Source organism: Vigna unguiculata, chromosome 4 (assembly GCF_004118075.2).
Source record: "Vigna unguiculata cultivar IT97K-499-35 chromosome 4, ASM411807v1, whole genome shotgun sequence".
Lineage (NCBI taxonomy): Eukaryota > Viridiplantae > Streptophyta > Magnoliopsida > Fabales > Fabaceae > Vigna > Vigna unguiculata.
Window position 1 is genome coordinate 3,741,052 of NC_040282.1, and position 23,504 is coordinate 3,764,555.

At 34.7% G+C, this 23,504-nt stretch overlaps 1 protein-coding gene and 1 pseudogene across 2 annotated transcripts; both read left to right on the forward strand.

Moving 5' to 3' along the window:
- The first annotated feature begins 1,088 nt into the window (after window positions 1–1,088).
- On the forward strand, window positions 1,089–20,970 carry LOC114181899 (annotated as a pseudogene).
- LOC114181897 (TMV resistance protein N-like) lies at window positions 9,361–13,344 on the forward strand. 2 transcript variants are annotated; one of them, XM_028068549.1, is made up of 5 exons: window positions 9,361–9,976; window positions 10,084–11,188; window positions 11,342–11,632; window positions 11,733–11,838; window positions 12,179–12,492. In XM_028068549.1, the coding sequence occupies exons 1-5, from the start codon at window positions 9,507–9,509 to the stop codon at window positions 12,199–12,201; spliced, it is 1,995 nt and encodes a 664-aa protein (XP_027924350.1). In that variant the 5' UTR covers window positions 9,361–9,506; the 3' UTR covers window positions 12,202–12,492. The 2 variants fall into 2 exon arrangements, with proteins under 2 accessions (XP_027924350.1, XP_027924349.1); XM_028068548.1 differs by adding an exon at window positions 12,601–13,344 and having other exon boundaries at window positions 9,362–9,976; window positions 11,733–12,521.
- Window positions 20,971–23,504: the final 2,534 nt, after the last annotated feature.

Below are 23,504 nucleotides of genomic sequence, written 5' to 3' on the forward strand. Positions count from 1 at the left end.
AAATTGACTAAAAGTAAAAAGCTTCCTTGTCCCGCTAGTGCTCATCGTGCTTTGTCTTAGTTTAAAATAATTTACAATGATATTTGGGGTATGTGTCTTGTTGTTTCTCATTCTCGTTAAAAATATTGTCACATTTATTAATAATATAATTAAAAATATTGTCACATTTATTAATAATATAATTATTTTACTTGGATATATTTTCTTCGCTCTAAGTCTGAAGTGTTTCTATGTTAGTCAATTTGAAACCAAAATGCATACTTGAATTTTTGCTTTACCTTGTTTCTAATACACTAGATAAGAATTTCTAATATGATAAAATGAATTTTATCACACATATATGATTACTAGGTTCGGTGGCCTGCTATTTGTTTAACGCGTTGCCGTAGTCGAATTGAACATTTTTAGTCCACGACTCTGTTTTTTACCAACTAAGATGGAAATTGATTACAGAGACTGTGATGATTGGATTTTAGTTTGATTAGTATTCTAGACCTATATTTAAAGTCGAGATAAAATATTTTTTATTTCCTAAAATATTATTCAGTAGATTGAGTTTTAAATTGAAAGAAAATTAATTATAAGCGGTGTAATAATAAATGTGTAATATTTTTAGAGTACGTAAGCAAAAAGAAAATAAAAATTAAGATTGAGAACAAAACTAAAAAAACAACAGTAAATAATAAATGTGAGAAAGAAACAATGATTATAAACAAATCACTTGTGTAAAAATAAATACTTTACATTGCTACAAATATAGTTCCAAAAGAGATTATATATATAAGTAAGAAAATAGTTCAAAAAAGTATTTTAAAACCATTATGAATAAATGTGGATTAAAAAATTAACTTAATCAAACAAACCAATTTAAACTGAACCGTTTGGATAGATAGAATTAACAAAGTGAAAATGAAGTAAAGCAACCAACTTTGTTAATTATGTGATTTTATATTGTATATTATCTTTATAAGATGAACATAAGTTGAGTATTATTATGTTGACTACTGTTTGCATTGACCAAAACTGAAGGACAATAGAAAGACAACGACAAATATATTTTCATAAAAAGTTTAACGCGTTTAGACTTTACTAATTTCATATTATACAAAGTTTGATTCCACTTACAGTTCCAACACGATCACCGTTATCACCCTAAATTTTGTTCCAATGGCGATTCCAAGTTCCCCTGTATTCAGATATGAGGTGTTCCTCAGCTTTAGAGGGGAAGACACGCGTCATGGTTTCACTGGCAATCTCTACAAAGCTCTATGTGACAGAGGAATTTTCACTTTCATCGATGATGACAAGCTTGAGAGAGGAGAAGAAATAACACCAGCACTTATGAAGGCAATTGAAGAGTCTATGATTGCCATCACTGTGCTCTCTCACAACTATGCTTCTTCCTCCTTCTGCTTAGATGAACTTGCAGCTACCATTGACTGCAAGAATAAAGGGCTACTTGTCATACCCGTATTTTATAAGGTGGACCCTTCAGATGTGAGACACCAGAAAGGGAGTTATGGAGAAGCATTGACCAAGCAACAGAAAAGGTTCAAAGAAAAGGAGAAGTTGCAGAAATGGAAGATGGCTCTCCGTCAAGTAGCTGAATTGTCTGGTTATCATTTCAAAGACGGGTACACCGCCTTACCAATCTTTTTACTTCATAATTTTTCTTGGACCTTGACCGTACAAATTTCAAGTACTAAGACATGGAGAAAAAGGCCTCAATTTTTGGCAGGGACTTTTCTAAATACTTCAAGATTTTATTTTCTGTTTCCTCTGTCTTGTCAGATTCGATTTAATGATAAACCTTTTGCGGGAACAGTTAGCTGTACAGTTAGTAATTAAGTAAAAAGGATTGGGGCTGGTTTTATTTTGTGCAGATTTACACATATGTGTAATAATTTTAAAGAAAAACATTTTGTAATACACAACCTACACTCACAAAATTTAAGTTTACTGTTTTTTCCCCTCTTTTTATTGCAAATTCACAAAAATGACACTCTTCTCTGTTTTATTTTGGTTTTAGAGTTCTTTAACGTTTTCTGATTTCATAACAATTTTAGTTTCATCAAACCTTTTTGTTTGAAATAGTGATGGGTACGAATACAAGTTTATTGGGCGAGTTGTGGACGAGGTCTGTCAAAAGATTAATCCTGCTCGTTTACATGCGGATTACACTGTTGGACTAGGCCCACAAGTGCTTCGACTAAGGAAGCTTCTAAATGTTGAATGTGGTGATGGATTCCACATTATAGGGATCCATGGAATGGGCGGTGTTGGAAAAACAACACTAGCTTTAGCACTTTATAATTTGATTGCTGGCTGTTTTGATGGTTCTTGTTTTCTTGGAAACGTGCGAGAGAAATCAAACGAGGATGGGCTGGAACACCTTCAAAGCATTCTTCTCTCAAAAATACTTGGAGAGAAGGACATCAAGTTAGCAAGTAAGCACGAAGGAATTTCAATGATACAACGAAGGTTGCAGCGAAAGAAGGTTCTCTTGATTCTTGATGATGTTGACAAGTGCGAGCAGTTACAGGCACTGGCTGGAAGCCCTGATTGGTTTGGTCCCGGCAGCAGGGTCATCATCACAACTCGAGATACACAACTGCTTGCATCTCATCATGTAAAAGAAACATATGAGGTCAATCCATTGAACAAAGATGATGCTCTTCAGTTGCTTACAAAGAAAGCTTTCAAAATGGAACAGGTTGATGCAAGTTACGTGGAGGTCTTGAATCATGCAGTAACTTATGCTTCTGGTCTTCCATTGGCTTTGGAAGTAATAGGTTCCAACTTGGCTGGAAAAAGTGTAGAAAAATGGAAATCTGCTGTCCATCAATATAAAAGAATTCCTAACAATCAAATCATAGAGATACTTAAAGTAAGCTTTGAGGCTCTGGAGAGAGAAGAGAAAAGTGTTTTTCTTGACATAGCTTGTTGCTTCAAAGGATATACATTAAGAGAGGTAGAAGATATTCTTGGAGCTATTTATGATGACTGCATGAAACATCATATTAGTGTGTTGGTTGACAAATCTCTCATAAAGATTGGTTGGGGTAGAGTTGAAATACACGACCTGATTGAGGAAATGGGTAGACAAATTGACCAACAAGAATCACCTGAAGGGTCAGGAAAGCGCAGGAGAATATCTTTACCTAAAGATATAATTCAAGTCTTAAAGGGGAACACAGTAAGTGAGACTCATGGATGATTAGTTTTCTTTCTCAACTTGATATATATTTCTTTTTAATCATACATCTCTATCCTAGTTATTTTTGTCTAGATGATTTGCAATTTATCTGGATTTGTTACATAAAACTAGTTGATATGTGTGCTTCTTTGCATTAACAGGGAACTAGTATGATTGAGATCCTATGCCTTGATATCTCGATATATAAGGAAGTAGAAACACTGGATTGGAATGCCTTTGGAAATATGAAAAACCTTAAAGCACTTATTATTAGAAATTGCGAAATTTCTGGAGGTCCGAATTGTTTTCCAGAAAGTTTGAGAGTATTGGAATGGCATGGATACCCTTTAAATTGTTTTCCATCAAGTTTTGATCCGAACAAACTTCTGATATGCAAATTACCTGACAGTGATTTTACGTCATTTAAATTCCCCTGCTCATCAAAGGCAAGTTTATGGAATATATTCCTCATCTTGTAAATTTGTAGGTTTTTTTTACACAAATGGGGTAATTCCCTTTTTTTAATTACGGAAAGAGACAACTTTAAAAGAAAATACGGATATGGGAAGGCTACTCGGACGACTTCACCGATAAGAAGTCGAATCACTTCAATACGAACTAAAATCTCTATTGCCTCCTACAACTGCAGTATTTTTTTCATTGTTCTAAAATCTCTATTGGTTCATACAACTTCTTTTTGTATTATTATGAAGTCTCTTATGTGAAGTACAACTTTAGTATAAATGTTTTTTTATGACTTGTAAATTTGTCTAATTTCTTGAGGTCTTTTTCTAGAGATACGACTTCTTATCGGTGAAGTCTTACGAGTTTGGTACGGCTTTCTCATATCCACAAATATTTTAGAGGTGGCCTATTTTCGTAATTAAAAAAGGAATTACCTCGTTTGTGTAAAAAAGCCAAATTTGTAATTACAGTTCCAATTTATTCATTATGTTCTTATTTATTTTTTCCATTATTTTCTTTGCAGAAGAAGTTCGAGAATCTAACCGAATTGAATTTTGACTACTGCGATCTTTTAGAACAGATACCTGACGTATCTCATCTCCCAAATTTGGAAAAGCTTTCTTTTTTAGGGTGTGAGAGTTTAATTGCAGTTGACGTCTCAGTTGGTTTTCTGACTAAACTTAAAATATTGATTGCGCAACACTGCGTGGAACTTAGGAGATTTCCACCTCTCAACTTACCCTCTCTCGAAATTCTTGAACTTTCTTCTTGTCTAAGTCTTGATAATTTTCCAGAAATATTAGGAGAGATGGGAAACATAAGGGAACTTCATTTGAAAGAACTTCCCATGATAAAAGAGTTGCCAGTTTCATTTCAAAATCTTACTGGACTCCAATCCTTAGACATTACAGGATGTGATTTTCTTCAGTTAAATAGCAGTGTCTTGACGCCTGAATTGACTGATTTTATGGTTGATGGATGCAAGGAGCGGAAATGGGTAAATTCAAAAGATGGTGAAGAAGTGGGCTCAACGGTAGCTTCAAATCTACGTTCAGGTTGCTTTTTCAGTTGCCTGAATGATGATTTTTTTTCAGCAGGTTTCACGCAGTTGACCAAAGTGACGTGTTTAATCCTATGGGAAGCTAATATCACATTCCTTCCTGAGTGCATCAAAGAATTTCACCACCTGATTGATATTGATGTGAGTTATTGCAAGCGTCTACAGGAAATTAGAGGGCTTCCACCAAACTTGAGAATATTCAGGGCGATAAAGTGTACATCATTGACTTCCTCGGGTTCAAACATGTTGTTAAATAAGGTTTTAGTCTTGTTTTTAATGAATTTGATTTGATAATATATTATTGATTTACTGAATTGTTGATGAATTGTGACTAGCAGCAACTTCACGAGGCTGGAAAGACTGATTTTATCTTTCCAGGAGGAAGTATCCCAAGCTGGTTCGATAAACAAAGTAGGGGACCTTCAATCACTTTCTGGTTTCGTAATAAATTCCCTGCTAAAGTTCTTTGTCTTCTTATCGCGCCTATACTGGATGGTTCCAATGTACAATTGCTAAGACCCGTGGTGTTAATCAACGGCAAAGTTCAACGATATTTTTTTTATCATACGAATGTGACAATGGTGGAATCGGATTATATACAGCTGTTTTATCTAGGAGTGACACCTTCCCGTTATGATCTGATTGAAATGCCTTTAAAAGAGTGGAAGCATGTGGAGGTTACGTATGAAGGTTTGTTTGATACCTCTCTCATCAAAGCAATGGGAATCCATGCAGTGAAAGACGAAAGTAGGAGCATGGAGGACATAAGATATGATTATCCTTACACCACCACACAAGTGTCCCCATGCAACTTCTTTATAACTCTTTTTCCTTTCTTTTTTCGCTTTCTCTTAGCTCTCATTTTATTTACTAGTCTCATGTCCTACCCAACCCAAGAATGACAAGTCTATTTGGGTTTACATTGTAAAACATATATTTCAAATCAATTAGCATTGATTCATCCATTTGGATTTCATAAATTGTTCATGACTTCGTACGTTCAATCTTTCAGGTTTTAGCCTTTTTTTTTATATATTTTTCTAGTTTAGTTATATAAATTCATATTTTTTCTTGTCCGCCAAAACTTAATTTTTAAAGTTCATGACACTTTAATGTCATGCATAAAATTTTCCAAGATGTATTATTTTTATTAGTCCAGTAGTTGTAAGACCCTATTATTTTATAACCTTTAATAAAAAGGGCTGCCCCAAAATCTGATGGGCCAAAGAGCTGGCCCAAGGAATAAAGTTGGTCCGTAGTTGCCCTAACGCTTCCACCCTCTCATTCTCACAGATCCAGCCGTCAACCATTGTCCCCTCTCACGGAGAGCTCTGCTAAGGTTAGGTTTCTGCCATCTTCAAGCTAGCTCGAAGTTGTTCTCTACTCCATGTAAGTACTGTTGCTAGCCATACTCATCTCCATTGTTCCTTTTCGTTTGTTTCAGTTAGGGCTTCCAAGTAACCCGTCTCGTGCTTCTGTTTCAGTATCCTTTCAGCTCCTCTGTTCGTCCTTGAGTTGCTGTGTTCGCACGCTTGGCTGCCGAAGTCCCTTATTTCCTTTCCAGGAAAGGGAAGCTAGAACCCTTTTGTGTGGTGTGTTTTAGCTTGTATTGTCACGGCTAGTGAATTCCTTGAGATTTGTGCATTGCTATGAATGTCTGGATTGGTTGGAACCTCTGTTGGGTGCGTGTATGCATTGTGCAGGTGCGAACAGTGGCGGATACTGATAGACTCGCCCAGGCGAGCTTGACTCGCCCAGACGAGATGTGCAGAGGCTCGCCCAAAGCTTTCTGCGCGAGTGGTCGCCCAGGCGACCAGAGTGTGTTTTGAGCGAGCACACAACTCGCCCAAGCAAGAGGGGTCTCGCCTAAGCGAGATCCCGCGTTGCTTTCTTGTTCCTGTTTGAGCCCTCGCCTAGGCGGAGGGGGACTCGCCTGAGCGAGATTGTCTCGCCTGAGCAAGACCACTCAACATGAGCGAGGTGTTGGGCGAGACAGTGTTGGGTTTGGATGTTGGTTTATTTCTGAATGATCTGTTTTGGTTGGGTATGAATGCATGATGAGTGATATGTATATAATGGTGTATGAGGTACACGTAACATGATTCTTGAATGGAATGATGGGTATTCTGGAAGTTCGGCATGTGAAACTTATGTGTGAGTTGGAACTTATGGGACATGTTATTGATATGAGACGAGGCTCTATACTCATGGGGTGGTGGTGATCAATGGTAAGGATTCAACATGCGATACGAATGAGGTGTTATTTTGTTGAGGTTGATATGGGATTGTGAGCATGATTAATATTCTCTTATTGGTGATTTATGCCTGTTGGGTCTGTGTCAGTGCGTAAGTCCTTGGGGATCTCTAGGTGAGATTCCCAGGGCCGCACTTCAGTGGTCGGGACGTAATTTCATGGCCCCTGTTAGTGGGTGTTCATGGTGGTGCCCCATCTGTATAACTAGGTAAGGATTCAAGTTAAGGTTGCATCCTGACACTCTAAGGAGCCAGTTAGTCTCACTTAGAGCGGACTGACTCCTGTGGTGAGAGTAGCAGGAGGCCTGAAATTCATTAAGGGCTAACCTTGTGGTGAGAGAAAATTGATCCATCGTAACACTTGTAACACATAGCTCGGGGGTGAGCAGCTCAGGGGTGAGCAGAGGTATCCACCACAAGTGCGGGCATCCGCTGAATCCGACTAAGTTATACGTATCCGGATGAGTCGAGTCAAGTCGAGTCGTAGTGTATTGATTGAAGAGTCATAACATGCTTGGTTGTTGTATGGATATTGGATGGTGAAATCATGTTTAACTGTACGATGAATATGTTGTTGGCTCTAGCTTACCCTTTTCTGTTGGTTGCTTTGTATGTCGTGTTTCTATCTTCACAATGATCATCAATTTATTGATGGGAGCAGATGCGAGGGATAATCATGGTCATCAAGGAAGAGGCGACTCTGCAGCTTAGTTTCCTTGGAACATCTTGAGGGCTACGGCCTATGTATTTGTCAGTTTTTACTTATGTTTGTGTTTCCAACAGACTGTTTATGATGCTCTTTAGTTTTTGGTGGCACTGTGGTGTGCCTTAGTTGTAAGGCCTCATGTTTAAACTCCGGTACTGCGCTGTTATATTATAATCATGTGACGTTTTATTTTAATTACACTTATTAATTAATTGGGACGTTATAGTGGTGTACTTATCTTTTAAATGATAACAAGTATGCATTGTAACTCATTGAAACGTGACATGAAATGGAGATAGTTTTCTCTAAACTTGAAAAACATATTTTAATTAAAAATGATTGAATTACTTATAATAAGTAATGTTCTAGTAAGTAATTGGAGTAACTTATAAGCTATTTTTACTAGTTCTATAAACTATGAAAGTAAAAGCTTTAATAATATATTGGAGTTTTATACCTTTCTACCATAAGGGATCCTCCTTCTCAATGTTATTTGCCATTAAAATGTATCTAGGTTTAAATTTAATTATAGATAAGCTCCAATACAATATTAGGGTGCAGGAAGCAAAACCGTCCATGTAATTGTGGATTATGATTAGGTTAGGCCGAAACTAGACTGACAAATGTAGATTTGGGTTTTTCTTCCTGCACTCCTAAGTTTGACTGTGAACACTATTATGTCTTTAAAAAAATATAAATTATAAATTAAATATGTTTGTAGTTGACATTCTCAATAATGAAATTCGATACTCCGATTTCTGAAAGACAGTACCTTTAATTTTTGAGAGTCGGTGATACCGATTTCTGAAAGTTGATAACTACGTACCAAAAGGATAACAATGGAATTATAAAAAAGTTGAAGGTGTAGAAAGAAACATTGAGGGTGTAGGAAGAAAAATCTTTTGGGTTTTACTTCATGCATCAAATCAATTATCTTCATGCACTCCATTATGTTTTTTGAAAAGTATTTTTGGAAACAGGAGTGAATGAGTGTTTTTTGGAAAAGTAAGTCCGGAAAAATATTTGTGGAATTGATTTAGTATATTCAGGAAAATAAAATCCAGAATAATGGAATGCAGGTTGAAATTTAATGGTAGTGCAAAATTCTAGGATCAAAATTTGAAATCAAGACAAACTACTTTTTTTTTTTCAAATATTATGTAATAAATTTAGTTTTAAATTGATAGAAAATTAATTATAAAAATAGTATAACAGTAAACATATAATCAGCTTTTAGATTTCCAAAGAAAGAAAGATTGAAATTGAGAAAAACTAAAAAACATTTACAATTAGTGAAAATGAATGAATAATGTATTTTTTTTTTTTTTTACATTACAAGAAATGTAGTTGCAAAAACTATCAAAGTGCACATATGAATGTAAGTAGTAAAAACAATAGTTTGAGATCATTAGGAATGGGTATGACTTAGATCAACGCAAATTAATCAAACTAATCAATTTAAACTCAACTGTTTGAATTGGATATAGAATTATCAAAGGTGAAAATCAAGCAAACCAACCAAGTTAATTAATTATGTTATTTTATAATTTATAGTCTTTATAAATGAAAGTTAATAAGTCGAGCATTATTGTGTGGCTATTGTTTGCATTGACCAATATAGTGAGGCAAATCCGAAAGACCGAAACAAAGATATTTTCCAAAAATTTCACGCGCTTTAACGTACAACAGAACCCACGCTAATTACTCCTTGGCACTTCACTCTGCATTACCTTACATTTTCACTCTTCCAAATTCATGTTTATTCAAAGTTTGATTCCATTTAAAGTCCCAACACGCTAACATTTGTGACTCGAGACTTTGTTCTAATGGCAACTCCAAGTTCCCGTAGATTCACGTACGATGTGTTCCTCAGCTTTAGAGGGGAAGACACGCGTTATGATTTCACTGGTAATCTGTACAAAGCTCTGTGTGACAGGGGAATTCACACTTTCATCGATGATGAGGAGCTTCAGAGTGGAGAGGAAATCACAGCAGCACTTGTGAAGGCAATTGAAGAGTCTAGGATTGCCATCGTTGTGCTCTCTCACAACTATGCTTCTTCCTCCTTCTGCTTGGATGAACTTGCAACCATCCTTCACTGCCAGAGGAAAGGGCTGTTGGTTATACCAGTGTTTTATAAGGTGGATCCTTCTTATGTAAGACATCAGAAAGGTAGCTATGAAGAAGCATTGGCTAAGCATCAAAAGAGGTTCAAAGCGCAGAAGGAGAAGTTACATAAATGGAAGATGGCTCTGCGTCAGGTTGCTGACTTCTCTGGCTATCACTTCAAAGATGGGTACCCACCTTACCAATCTTTTTAATTTATTGAAAATTAGTATACGTATCAAGGCATGGATACAATGCTTCTAGTTTACCTAAATAAATCTTTAATTTTTGGAACAGAGATGAATACCAGTACGAGTTTATTGGGAGGATTGTTGAACGGGTTTGTAGGGAGATTAATCGTGCTCCTTTATATGTTGCGAATTACCCAGTTGGCCTACTGTCACAGGTGCTGAAAGTCAAGAAACTTTTGGATGTTGGATCTGATGATGTTCGCATGATAGGGATCCATGGAATGGGTGGGTTAGGAAAAACAACACTTTCTGTAGCAGTGTATAATTTGATTGCTAATGATTTTGATTGTTTATGCTTTCTTCAAAATGTAAGAGAAGAATCAAATAAACATGGGTTAAAACACCTCCAGACCATCCTTCTTTCAAAAACACTTGGAGAAAAGCACATCAACTTAGCTAGTGAACATGAAGGAATTTCAATGATACAACAAAGGTTGCAGCGAAAGAAGGTTCTCTTGATTCTTGATGACGTTGACAGGTGCGAACAGTTACAAGCACTGGCTGGAAGCCCTGATTGGTTTGGTCCCGGCAGCAGGGTCATCATCACAACTAGAGATACACAACCGCTTGCATCTCATCAGGTCAAAGGAACATATGAGGTCAAGACATTGAATGCAAAGGACGCTCTTCAGTTGCTTACATGGAAAGCTTTCAAAACGGAACAGGTTGATCCAAGTTACATGGAGGTTTTGAATGATGTAGTAACTTATGCTTCTGGCCTTCCATTGGCTTTGGAAGTAATTGGTTCCAACCTGTTTGCAAAAAGTGTGGAAGAGTGGAAATCTGCTATCAATCAATATAAAAGAATTCCTAACAATCAAATCCTAAAGATACTTAAAGTAAGCTTCGATGCTTTGGAGGAAGAAGAGAAGTGTGTTTTTCTTGACATTGCTTGTTGCTTCAAAGGATATAAAATGACAAAGGTTGAGGTTATGCTTCGTGCTCTCTACGATGACTGCATGAAACATCATATTGGGGCGCTGGTTCAAAAATCTCTCATTAAGATTTATTACTCTACTACAATTGTAATGCATGATTTAATTTGGGACATGGGTAAACAAATTGACCAGAGAGAATCATCGAAAAAGCCAGGAAAGGGAAGGAGATTATGGTTACCTAAAGATATAATTCAAGTTTTAAGGGACAACACAGTAAGTGAGACTCATAGATGATTGGTTTTGTTTCTCAAATTGATATATTTTTCTTTTTAATCTTATATCTCTGTCATAGTTTTTTTTTTTCTAGATGATTTACAATTTCTATAGACAAAACTAGTTGATTTGTGTGGCTCTTTTCATTATCAGGGAACTAGGGAAACTGAAATCCTATGCCTGGATTTGTCTATATCTGAGAAAGAAGAAACGCTAGAATGGAATGCCAACGCCTTCAAAAGGATGAAAAACCTTAAAATACTTATCATTAGAAATGGTAAATTTTCCAAAGGTCCCAATTATTTTCCAGAAAGTTTGAGAATACTGGAATGGCATGGATACCCTTCAAATTGTTTACCTTCAAATTTTCATCCAAACAAACTCGTGACATGCAAGTTGCCTAACAGTCCTTTTACGTCATTTGGGTTCAATGGTTCATCAAAGGCAAGTTTAGAGAATAAATTCTTTGTGTTGTAAATTGATAAATACATTTTTAAATTATTCATATTGTTCTTATTCCTTCTTCCCATTATTTTCTGTGCAGAAGTTCGAGAATTTAACCAACTTGAATTTTGACAATTGCCAACTTTTAACACGGATGCCTGACCTATCTGATCTCCCAAATCTGGAGAAACTTTACTTTGAACAGTGTGAGAGTTTAATTGCACTTGACGACTCAATTGGTTTTCTGAATAAACTTAAAATATTGAAAGCTCAACGTTGCAAAAAACTTCGGAGATTTCCACCTCTCAACTTGCCCTCTCTTAAAAACCTTGAACTTTCATTTTGTTCAAGTCTTGAGAATTTTCCAGAAATATTAGGAGAGATGGGAAATATTAGGGAACTTAGTTTGTCTAAACTTGCCATAAAAGAGTTGCCAGTTTCATTTCAAAATCTTACTGGACTCCATCGGTTATTCGTGGGATGTTATTTTCTTCAGTTAAATAGCAGTGTCTTGATATCTTCGTTGACTACCTTTCGCGCTTTTAGATGCAAGGAGTGGAAATGGATAAATTCAAAAGATGGCGAAGAAGTGGGCTCAACGGTATCTTCAAATCTACGTTCGTTTGGGGTTGTGGATTGCGACCTGAATGATGATATTTTTTCAGCAGGTTTCACGCAGTTGACCACAGTTAAGTCTTTAAACCTATCGAGAACTAATATCACATTCCTTCCTGAGTGCATCAAAGAATTTCACCACCTGAATGATCTTGATGTGAGTGATTGCAAGCGTCTAGAGGAAATTAGAGGGATTCCACCAAACTTGAGAAAGTTCAGTGCGAAAGACTGTAGATCATTGATTACCTCGGGTTCAAGCATGTTGTTAAATCAGGTTTTGCCTTGTTTTAAATGAATTTGATTTGATAATATATAGTTCATTTAATGAATTCTCAATGAACTGTGGCTTGCAGCAACTTCAAGAGGCTGGAAAGACTGATTTTGTGCTTCCAGGAGGAAGTATTCCCGAGTGGTTGGATAGAGAAAGCAGGGGACCTTCAATTTCTTTCTGGTTTCGGAATCAATTCCCTCCCAAAGTCCTTTGTTTCCTTATTGCACCTGTACGGTATGATGTCCTTTTTCACTTGGTTAGACCCGTGGTGTTAATCAACGGCAAAGTTCAAGAATATAAACCTAGTTATCTTAAGGATGTGATAATGGTGGAATTGGATCATATACACCTCTTTGATCTACATGTGTTACCGTTCTCTGAAGATCTGATGAAAGTGGCTTCAGAAAAGGAGTGGAAGCATGTGGAGATTACATACCAAGGTTTGTTTGATACCTCATTCATCAAATCAATGGGAATCCATATAGTCAAATCGGAAAGAAGGGGCATGGAGGACATTAGATATGATGATCCTAACACCACCACAAAAGTGTGCCCATGCAACTTCTCTGTAACTTTTCTTCCTTTCTTTTTTCGCTTTTTGTTTGCTCTCATTTTATTTTTGACATTGTTGATCCATTTGGATTTTGTAAATCTTTCATCACTTTGCGTTTTCAATCTCAGGTTTTAGCCTTTTTCTTAGGGTAGCATTGGTTTTTTTGTACACCCAGTTGACACTATGCGTTTATTAATGTCATTGCACAGTGAATTTTTTATTTTTTGTTTTAAAAAATCTTGTGGGCTTATGTGTTTTGAGTAGGAAAATTGTTTACAATAAAATCTCAGAAACTATAATTTGTCTTGAGTAAACTATAATTGTTCTTATTGCAATGTCGTAGAAGATTCAAACAAATCAATATGTTAAAGTGGTCTAGAAATTGTTTATGATATCGGTACGACAATTAAGAAATTGGATCATATGCAGCTCTTTGATTTAGATGTGTTAGCGTTCCGTGAATTTCTGATTAAAATGGCTTCAGAAAAGGATTGGAAGCATGTAGAGATTACATACCAAGGTTTGGTTGATACCTCTCTCATCAAAGCAATTGGAATCCATGTAGTGAAAGAGGAAAGCAGGGGCATGAAGGACGTTCGATATGATGATCCTTACACCACCACAAAAGTGTGACCATGCAACTTCTTTATAACTTTTCTTCCTTTCTTTTTTCGCTTTTTCTTAGCTCTCATTTTATTTATTAGTCTCATGGCCTACCCAATCCAATTATGACACCTTTATTTGGGTTTATGTTGTATAAAATATTTTTGAAATCAATTAACATTGTTCATCCATTTGGATTTTGTAAATCTTTCATCACTTTGTGTTTTCAATCTCTCAGGTTTTAGCTTTTTTCTTATAGTGTAGCATTGGTTTTTTTATACGCCCAGTTGACACCATGCGTTTATTAATGTCATTGCACAGTGAGTTTTTTATTTTTTGTTTTAAAAAATCTTGTGGGCTTATATGTGTTTTGAGTAGGAAAATTTTTTACAATAAAATCTCAGAAACTATAATTTGTCTTGAGTAAACTATAATTGTTCTTCTTGCAATGTCGTATAGAAGATTCAAACAAATCAATATGTTTAAGAGGTCTAGAACTGGATTTTTCTTCTAGTCACATGAGTTTTAATTTTTTTTAACTCATTTTATATTATTTAAAAAAAGTTATCTGTCAATAATGTTGGCATTATTTAGTAAGATGGATGCTTATGACAGGAATAGAGAGTTGATAAATAACTATAGTTGAATTTAATTGATCTGAAAACACTTTTTTGGATAAATGTAGTTTTCTTGCCACGGCTATCACAAAGTCCTCTGTTACTGTTGAGAATAAGTGTGAGTTAAAGTCTCACATCAAATATAATAAACAAAGTTAAACACTATATAAGAATAAAGATTCATTACATAATTGTTTTGAGGTTTTGAAATTAAAGTAGAGTCAAAAACCTTATATATGTAATACTAATGTCATATAAATCATATAAATGTTACATATATTTATATTTTGGATAGTTTATGATGGATGAATTTTTAGTTGAATACGTCCATGCGATTCTTTTTCCGTCCAGTATTAATTTTTACAAAATTTTAGATAATAATAAAAAACTTTCATCTATTCTCGAGAATGGAGTACAGTACATTATTGAATTCTCTTTTAAGATATAATTTTAATATCACTAGATTATTTTATTTGATAATTATGTTCTTATGACAATGTTTTTTTTTTCAACTCCTGACATTCAAAAGACGTTTATTTTTAAATATTTTAAAATGATTAATTATTTCATAAAATTACATATTTTAAAATCAACTTAACTTAGTCTTATTTTGCCGTTTAATTTTGTTTTATAATCATTGTCATAGTTTTAAACATTAAAACATTTACAAGATAAAATTATTTATTTTTATTAAAATAAGTCAACTTGGGTATACTCTTCATTATTCCAAATTTGTTCAAGGTTAAAAGTAAAACTAAAAAGAAAATTTTTGTGTTCGCAAGCAAGAATTATTTTGTTTGAAAATTTCAATTCAAGATGTATGTCAAAGGAAAAGAATTATGGGATCACTTGAATCGGATAACACCGCCAGTTAAGGAGGAAGATGCTCAACAAATGTGAATTATTTGAAGCACATTTGCAACCAAGATAATACAACCAAACATTTTGAGTTGGAACGAGAAATAACCAATTACAATCAAGATAAGTTGTTTATTCAAAAGTACTTTTCTTATTTTCCGAATTTATTGACAGAACACTATGTCATTTTATATGTTGTTGTTCCCAAACTTCACTCTCGGTTGTTTAAGAAGTCTACGACACTAGTAAGCGTGATCAATTTCTCATGAAACTTTGTTTCAATTTGAAGCTCTCATAAGGTGCTTTGTTGAATAGGAGTCCTATTCCATCTTCGAATATTTGGTGAATTTCTTAGGGAAGAATAACGTTTACTTACCCAAGGATCCATGACTCATGATGCTACTCTTTTTGAATCTACTCCGGTTGTATTAGTTGCCCACAATAAAAGTAAAGGTCATGATCTATGACAAGTCAATGCTTTTCTTGCAAACAATTGGGTCATATTGCTTGTAATTGTCATCAGAAGTTTTGCAATTATTGCAAACAACATGACCATATAATTGCTAACTGTTCCACACATCCTCCACAACCAATACAACGTCTTGTACAAGCACTTTGTGCCACTCAAATGCACCCACTTGTTCTCCTACCCAATTTTCATCTGATGTGGTGCTCTTCGCCTAGAATGATTCGACAAAGTTCTAGAATCACTAGCCTTTTTTGTCAAGGAAATAGGGAGGATGTTTGAATTCGATAAGACATACCTCTTTGATCTACAAAAGCTACCTATCTATTGTAATTTATTCGAACTACCTTTAGAAAAATGGAAGCATGTGAAGGTTACATATGAAGGTGTGATACATACCTCAATTGTTAAAGCAATAGGAATCCATGTATTGAAAGAGGAAAAGAACATCATTGATGACATTTAGTTTGATGATCTCTATACCAACAAGAACTTAGAAAAAGATATCCATGCTTCCCAATCACAAAACCACTTTTTAACACTACAAGAAAACTTATAAATAGTGATCAATTTTAGTGACCAATAATTATTAGTAACTATAGTAACCAATAACTTTTAATTTTGTAAATTGGTGACTATAGTGATTAACTATTTTTGTTTTCTAAAATTGGTTACTAATTGAGGATTTAGTGTAAGAAGCATAGGTTTGTTCACATGCAATTTTTTCATAGATTATTATATATATGACATTGATCTTACACATATAAGACATTTAATACCACTTTTAACCAAAAACATTAAGACAATGGAGTTATGGGCCTTTACTCTTATATAGTGTTTAATTTTGTCTTTTCTATCAAATGTGAGACTTTCACTCATTCTTAGATTATTTCTCACAAATATTATACCTAAACCAATTAATAATGATCGTTTTGTTTGTCACAAATCCAACTTGTTCCATCTTGAGCTTGATCATGTATCTATATGTATCTATATGTTCACGATTTTAGGCATTTTCAACCTTTCAAGCTTTTATATCTCTACAATTGTTTTTCTAATTTCTAAATTATTAATTATAATAATAACAACATTATGTTACATTTTTACGAGTAAAAAAAATACTTACCTAATACAAATCTTAAATATACTAAAACTCAGAGGGTTTAAATTTGTCAAGAACCGTGTTATAATAATAATAAATATGTACGGGTTATCTTTCATGTCATTCTATATGTTGTTTCAGGAATCTTCTAATTTATGAAGTTGAGGTTCTATCAAACCTAATAAATTTAAGACTCAATTGAAACTAAACAAAAATATAGAGAGCTACTTAAAATTTAAAAAAAAAAAAAAAACATAACCAGCCTAATATTTTAACCAATTCCATTATCATCCTTTAAATTTCTAATTCCGTTATTACTTTCTTACTACTCTCAACTCATTTGAGTGTAACATTCAAAGCCCGTCTTAAAGTAACATTTTTCAATTTCATCTTTATTCAAAGTTTGATTCCACTTACAGTCCTAACACCGCTATCACTCTAAATTTTGTTCCAATTGCTGATTCCATGTTCCCCTGCATTCAAAGTTTGATTCCACTTACAGTACGAACACGCTCACCATTACCAATCTTAAGAAAGAGAAGTTGCAGAAATGGAAGATGGCTCTGCGTCAAGTAGCTGACTTGTCTGGGTATCAATTCAAAGACGGGTACACCACCTTACCAATCTTTTTACTTCAATACTTTTCTTGGATTAAGTTTTACTTCTCTAATGATATAACGTTAAAATTCTTGTTACCCTTTACCATACAAATTACATGTATTAAGACATGGACCCGTCTCAATTTTTGCCAGGGATTTTCTAAATACTTTAACACTTTTAAGATTTTATTTTCTGTTTCCTCTGTGTTCTCAGATTCGATTTAATGATAAACCTTTTCGTGGGCACAGTTAGCTGTACCGTTAGTGATTAAGTAAAAACGATTGGTGCTGGTATTTTTTTTGTGCAGATTTACACATCTGTGTAATAATCAAAAAGAAACATTTTGTACCACACAACCTACACTCACAAAATTGAAGTTTACTGTTTTTCTCCCTCTTTTTATTGCAACTTGACAAACAACACTCTTTTCTGTTTTATTTTGGTTTTACAGCTCTATATAGTTTTCTGATTTTGTAACAATTTTAGCCTCATTAAACCTTTTTGTTTGAAATAGTGATGGGTACGAATTCAAGTTTATTGGGAATGTTGTGGACTGGGTCTGCCACAAGATTAATCCTGCTCGTTTACATGTTGCGGATTACCCTGTTGGACTAGGGCCGCAAGTGCTAGAAGTAAGAAAGCTTCTAAACGTTGAATCTGGTGATGGATTCCACATGATAGGGATCCATGGAATGGGTGGTGTAGGAAAAACAACACTCGCTTTAGCACTTTATAATTTGATTGCTGACTGTTTTGATGGTTCTTGTTTTCTTCAAAACGTAAGAGAGAAATCAAAAAAGCATGGACTGGAACACCTCCAAAGCATTCTTCTTTCAAACGTACTTGGAGCGAAGGACATCAACTTAACAAGTGAGCATCAAGGGATTTCAATGATACAACAAAGGTTGCAGCGAAAGAAGGTTCTGTTGATTCTTGATGACGTTGACAGGTGCGAGCAGTTACAGGCACTGGCTGGAAGTCCTGATTGGTTTGGTCCCGGCAGCAGGGTCATCATCACAACTCGAGATACACAACTGCTTGCATCTCATCAGGTCAAAAGAACGTATAGTGTCAAGACATTGAGAAAAGATGATGCTCTTCAGTTGCTTACATGGAAAGCTTTCAAAAGGGAACAAGTTGATCCAAGTTACGTGGAGGTCTTAAATCATGTAGTATCTTATGCTTCTGGCCGTCCATTGGCTTTAGAAGTAATTGGTTCCAACCTGTTTGCAAAAAGTGTGGAAGAGTGGAAATCTGCTATCAATCAATATAAAAGAATTCCTACCAATCAAATGCTAAAGATACTTAAGGTAAGCTTTGATGCTTTGGAGGAAGAGAAGGGTGTTTTTCTTGACCTGGCTTGTTGCTTCAAAGGATATAAATTGACAGAGGTTGAGATTATGCTTCGTGCTGCTTATGATGACTGCATGAAACATCATATTAGTGTGCTTGTTGAAAAATCTCTCATAAAGGTTAGTCGGGGTCGAACAGTTGAATTGCACGACTTGATTAAGGACATGGGTAGGCAAATTGACCAGAAAGAATCACCGAAAGAGCCAGGAAAGCGCATGAGATTATGGTTACCTAAAGATATCATGGAAGTTATAAAGGACAACACAGTAAGTGAAATTCATGGATGATTGGTTTTATTTCTCAATTTGATATATTTATCTTTTTAATCATATATCTCTATGACAGTAATTTTTTTTTCAGGATGATTTACAATTCCTCTAGAAGTGTTACATAAAACTAGTTGATTTTTGTGCCACTTTGCATCAACAGGGAACTAGAAGGATTGAGATCCTATGTCTTGATATCTCCATTTCTGAGAAAGATGAAACACTACATTGGAATGGAAATGCCTTTGGAAATATGAAAAACCTTAAAATACTTATTATTAGAAATGGCAAATTTTCCAGAGGTCCCAATTGTTTTCCAGAAAGTTTGAAAGTACTGGAATGGCATGGATACCCTTCAGATTGTTTACCATCAAATTTTGATCCCAACAAACTTTTGACATGCAAGTTACCTAAGAGTCGTTTTACATCATTTGGAATGCTTGGCTCATCGAAGGCAGGTTTAAAGAATATATTCCTTATCTTGTAAATTTGTAAACACACTTCAAATTTACTCATTATATTCTTATTTCTTTTTTCCATTATTTTCTTGGCAGAAGTTCGAGAATCTAACCGACTTGAATTTTGACTACTGCCAACTTTTAACACGGATACCTGACGTATCTTATCTCCCAAATTTGGAAAAGCTTTCTTTTGAATGTTGTGAGAGTTTAACTGCAATTGACGACTCAGTTGGTTTTATGACTAAACTTAAATTATTGAGTTCGCAACACTGCAAGAAGCTTTTCCACCTCTCAACTTGCCCTCTCTTAAAAAACTTAAACTTTCATACTGTTCAAGTCTTGAGAATTTTCCAGAAATATTAGGAAAGATGGGAAACATAAGGAGACTTTGTTTGTATGAACTTACCATAAAAGAGTTACCAGTTTCATTTCAAAATCTTACTGGGCTCCAAGAGTTATACATGGAATGTGATGTTGATGAGTTAAATAGCAGTGTCTTGACGCCTGAATTGGCTGATTTTGGCGTTAAAAAATGCAAGGAGTGGAAATGGATAAATTCAAAAGATGGTGAAGAAGTGGACACAGCGGTATCTTCAAATCTACGTGGGTTTTGGTTACCGTCTTGCAACCTGAATGATGATTTTTTTTCAGCAGGTTTCACGCAGTTGACCAACGTGAGGTATTTATGCCTAAGGGAATCTAATATCACACTCCTTCCTGAGTGCATCAGAGAATTTCACCACCTGGATGATCTTGATGTGAGTTACTGCAAGCGTCTAGAGGAAATTAGAGGGGTTCCACCAAACTTGAAATTTTTCAGGGCGATAGAGTGTACATCATTGACTTCCTTGGGTTCAAGCATGTCGTTAAATCAGGTTTTGCCTTGTTTTTAATGAGTTTTATTTCATAATATATATAATTGGTTTAATGAATTGTTGATGAATTGTGACTAGCAGCAATTTCACGAGGCTGGAGAGACTAATTTCATCTTTTCAGGAGGAAGTATCCCAAGGTGGTTGGACAAAGAATGCAGGGGACCTTCGATTTCTTTCTGGTTTCGTGATAAATTTCCTGCCAAAGTTCTTTGTCTTCTTATTGCACCTGTACTTGATGTTACCACTATACAATTGCTAAGACCCGTGTTGTTAATCAACGGCAAACTTCAAGAAAATACCTTTGATCACAAGAATGTGGGGATGCTGGAATTGGATCATATGCAGCTCTTTGATCTGCATGTGTTACCGTTCCGTGAAGATCTGATTAAAATGGCTTCAGAAAAGGAGTGGAAGCATGTGGAGATTACATACCAAGGTTTGTTTGATACTTCACTCATCAAAGCAATGGGAATCCATGTAGTCAAATCGGAAAGAAGGGGCATGGAGGACATTAGATATGATGATCCTTACACCACCACAAAAGTGTGCCCATGAAACTTCTTTATAACTTTTCTTCCTTTCTTTTCTCGCTTTTTGTTTGCCCTCATTTTATTTATTAGTATCATGGCCTACCCAACCCAACCATGACAACATTATTTGGGTTAAACTGTAAAAAATATATTTTTGAAGTCAATTAACGTTGGTTGATAATTTTTTTTTATTTCTTCAATCGTTCATGACTTTGATCTTCAATCTCCCAATATATTTTATGTTGTAAATTGATAAATTCACTGTAAGATTATTCATTCAATTCTTCTTTCTTTCTTTTTTCTTTGCAGAAGTTGGTGAATCTAAGAGTTTTTAAATTTTCAAATGCAAATGTTTAACCAAGATATCTAACATATCTGGTTAGCAGGTGTGGCGAAAAAATTTCATTTGAATAGTGTCAGAATTTAGTTACATGGTTAAAATAATGAGTGCTTTTGGTTGCATCAAGCTAAGAAATTTTCGACTGGTCAAGTTGACATCTGTTGAAACCTCCATCTTTCGTGCTCTTGTATCTCGATAGCTCTCCATAAATATAAGAAAGATATGGAAAACATAAGGGAACTCGCAAGATTCACACACTGTATTTGTGCAACATAAACGGTGTATAGTTTTATGATAGTGTGAAGTTCGATGGAGTTAAAGTTTATAAGTGATACAATTAGTGTCAAAGGTAAATTATCCCGTGTCTTACTTTATCATGGTAACTCATTTTATATATATTTATTATTTTGATCTGTATAAATTGAAGAAGAGAAAAGAAGTATTAGGAGCAGAGCGGTCGATTGTGGCACATGATGAATATTTTTATTGAATCCGAAATGGAAAGCTTGGATTTAATGTAAACTAGTGAAGCAGGTAAAGAATGTCGTGTCATTGTTTTCTTCCTTCGTAATTATGATTAATTTTCTTTGGTGAATGTACTTATTATCAAGCTAATAGGGTAAATGGTGAGGAGAAAATGCTCAGAAAGAGGGAAGGCAAGGATTCTACGAGACCAAGAAAAAAAAAACAGGACAACTAATGATGGTTGCTAACCCAATTGAAAAATGTTGCTAAAATTTAATAAACAAAATTGATAAGGCAGATGCAGCTAAGAAGGGATTATATGTTGATGATAATAACATTGAAGAATTAGTTTGTGGATGTGAGACAAAAGATAACGCATATTATAAAGCGCTTAAATAGGAAACAATTAAAATTGGACTGGAAATTTAAAAGGATTTAAAAAAAAAGCTTAAATACCTTTTTGGTCCTCATTTTCGTAGTGTTTGTTGCGAATGGTCCTCATTTTCACAGAAGGTTTAAAATGGTCCTCATTTTGACCGAATGTTTAGAATGGTCCTCATTTTCGCAATTCGTATTTTATTTGGTCCTTTTCTGTAACGCCGTTTAAATCATTAACGGAGCATTGTACATGTGGCATGATTTGTATTAGGGTGTATTATTGTACAGGTGGCTGTATTACGTGTATTACATGTACTGTATTAGTTTCCACTTCAACATCACTATTCAGACCACTGACATCCCCAATCTCTACTTCAGCAGCCTCTTCATGGGCTTCTACTTCACCGTGGTGGACAATAACATTGAACCTATCATCACACATTGCCCTAAAGTAAATTAAACAGATAAAAAAGATGTATTATTAAGCCTACTTTAACGCAATGGGGGACCATTGCTACAATCAATTACAAATAAAATAATGGGAACCATTACACCAACATCGACAACCGACAAACAAACCAACTAAAATAATACTTCACTGAACCCCACCTACAGACACAAACTACACAAAATCATATAAGTAATTTATAAACCATGTAGAACATCACAACAATCGAAAGACAAACAAACCCAAAAATAGAATTACGAAAACCTAACCCACGAGCAAACACAACCCAAAAAACCCTGAACCCACTTACCTCGTTGATGATTAACTAGAAAATTGAAATGAAGAGTGCAACTGCAATCCAATGATGAAATGGCAAGTATTAGCTGCTTTCTCTGCAAATCTGAACTCAAGAAAGACGAAGATAAAAAAATTTCCCTAATTGCAAAAGTTCCCCTAAATTGAAAAATTAACGTTAATTAGCCACCTGTGCAGTACACGTAACACACCCTAATACAAACCGTGCCACCTGTACAATGTTTCGTTAATGATTTAAACGACGTTACAGAGAAGGACCAAATAAAACACGATTTGCAAAAATGAGGACCATTCTAAACATTCGGTAAAAATGAGGACCATTTTAAACATTCTATTAAAATGAGGACCATCCGCAACAAACACTACGAAAATGAGGACCAACAAGGTATTTAAGCCTTTTTATAAAAAGAAATAATATATATAGTAACTATTGTAAATAATAATATTTATTTTAGTGTCAAATTAATATGAACTTAACCAAATTAACAAAAGAGCGTTTTAATATGAACACTCATAGGGTACAATTTTTTTTTCTACTTTTTCGTTTGTATTTTTTTTTTTTAAGATGGAGGTATTGTGTGAGAGTTTTTAATTCTTAAAATTATGGTCATTAGTTTTGGTTAAACCGAAGTAAATTAAAATAATATTAAAAATAAATTTTATTTAACGTTAGCTTAGTCAATACTAAATAAAATAAATAAATACTTTAACCAAAAATCAATTTAAAAATTGTTGGTGAACTAGCATCGACTAAAT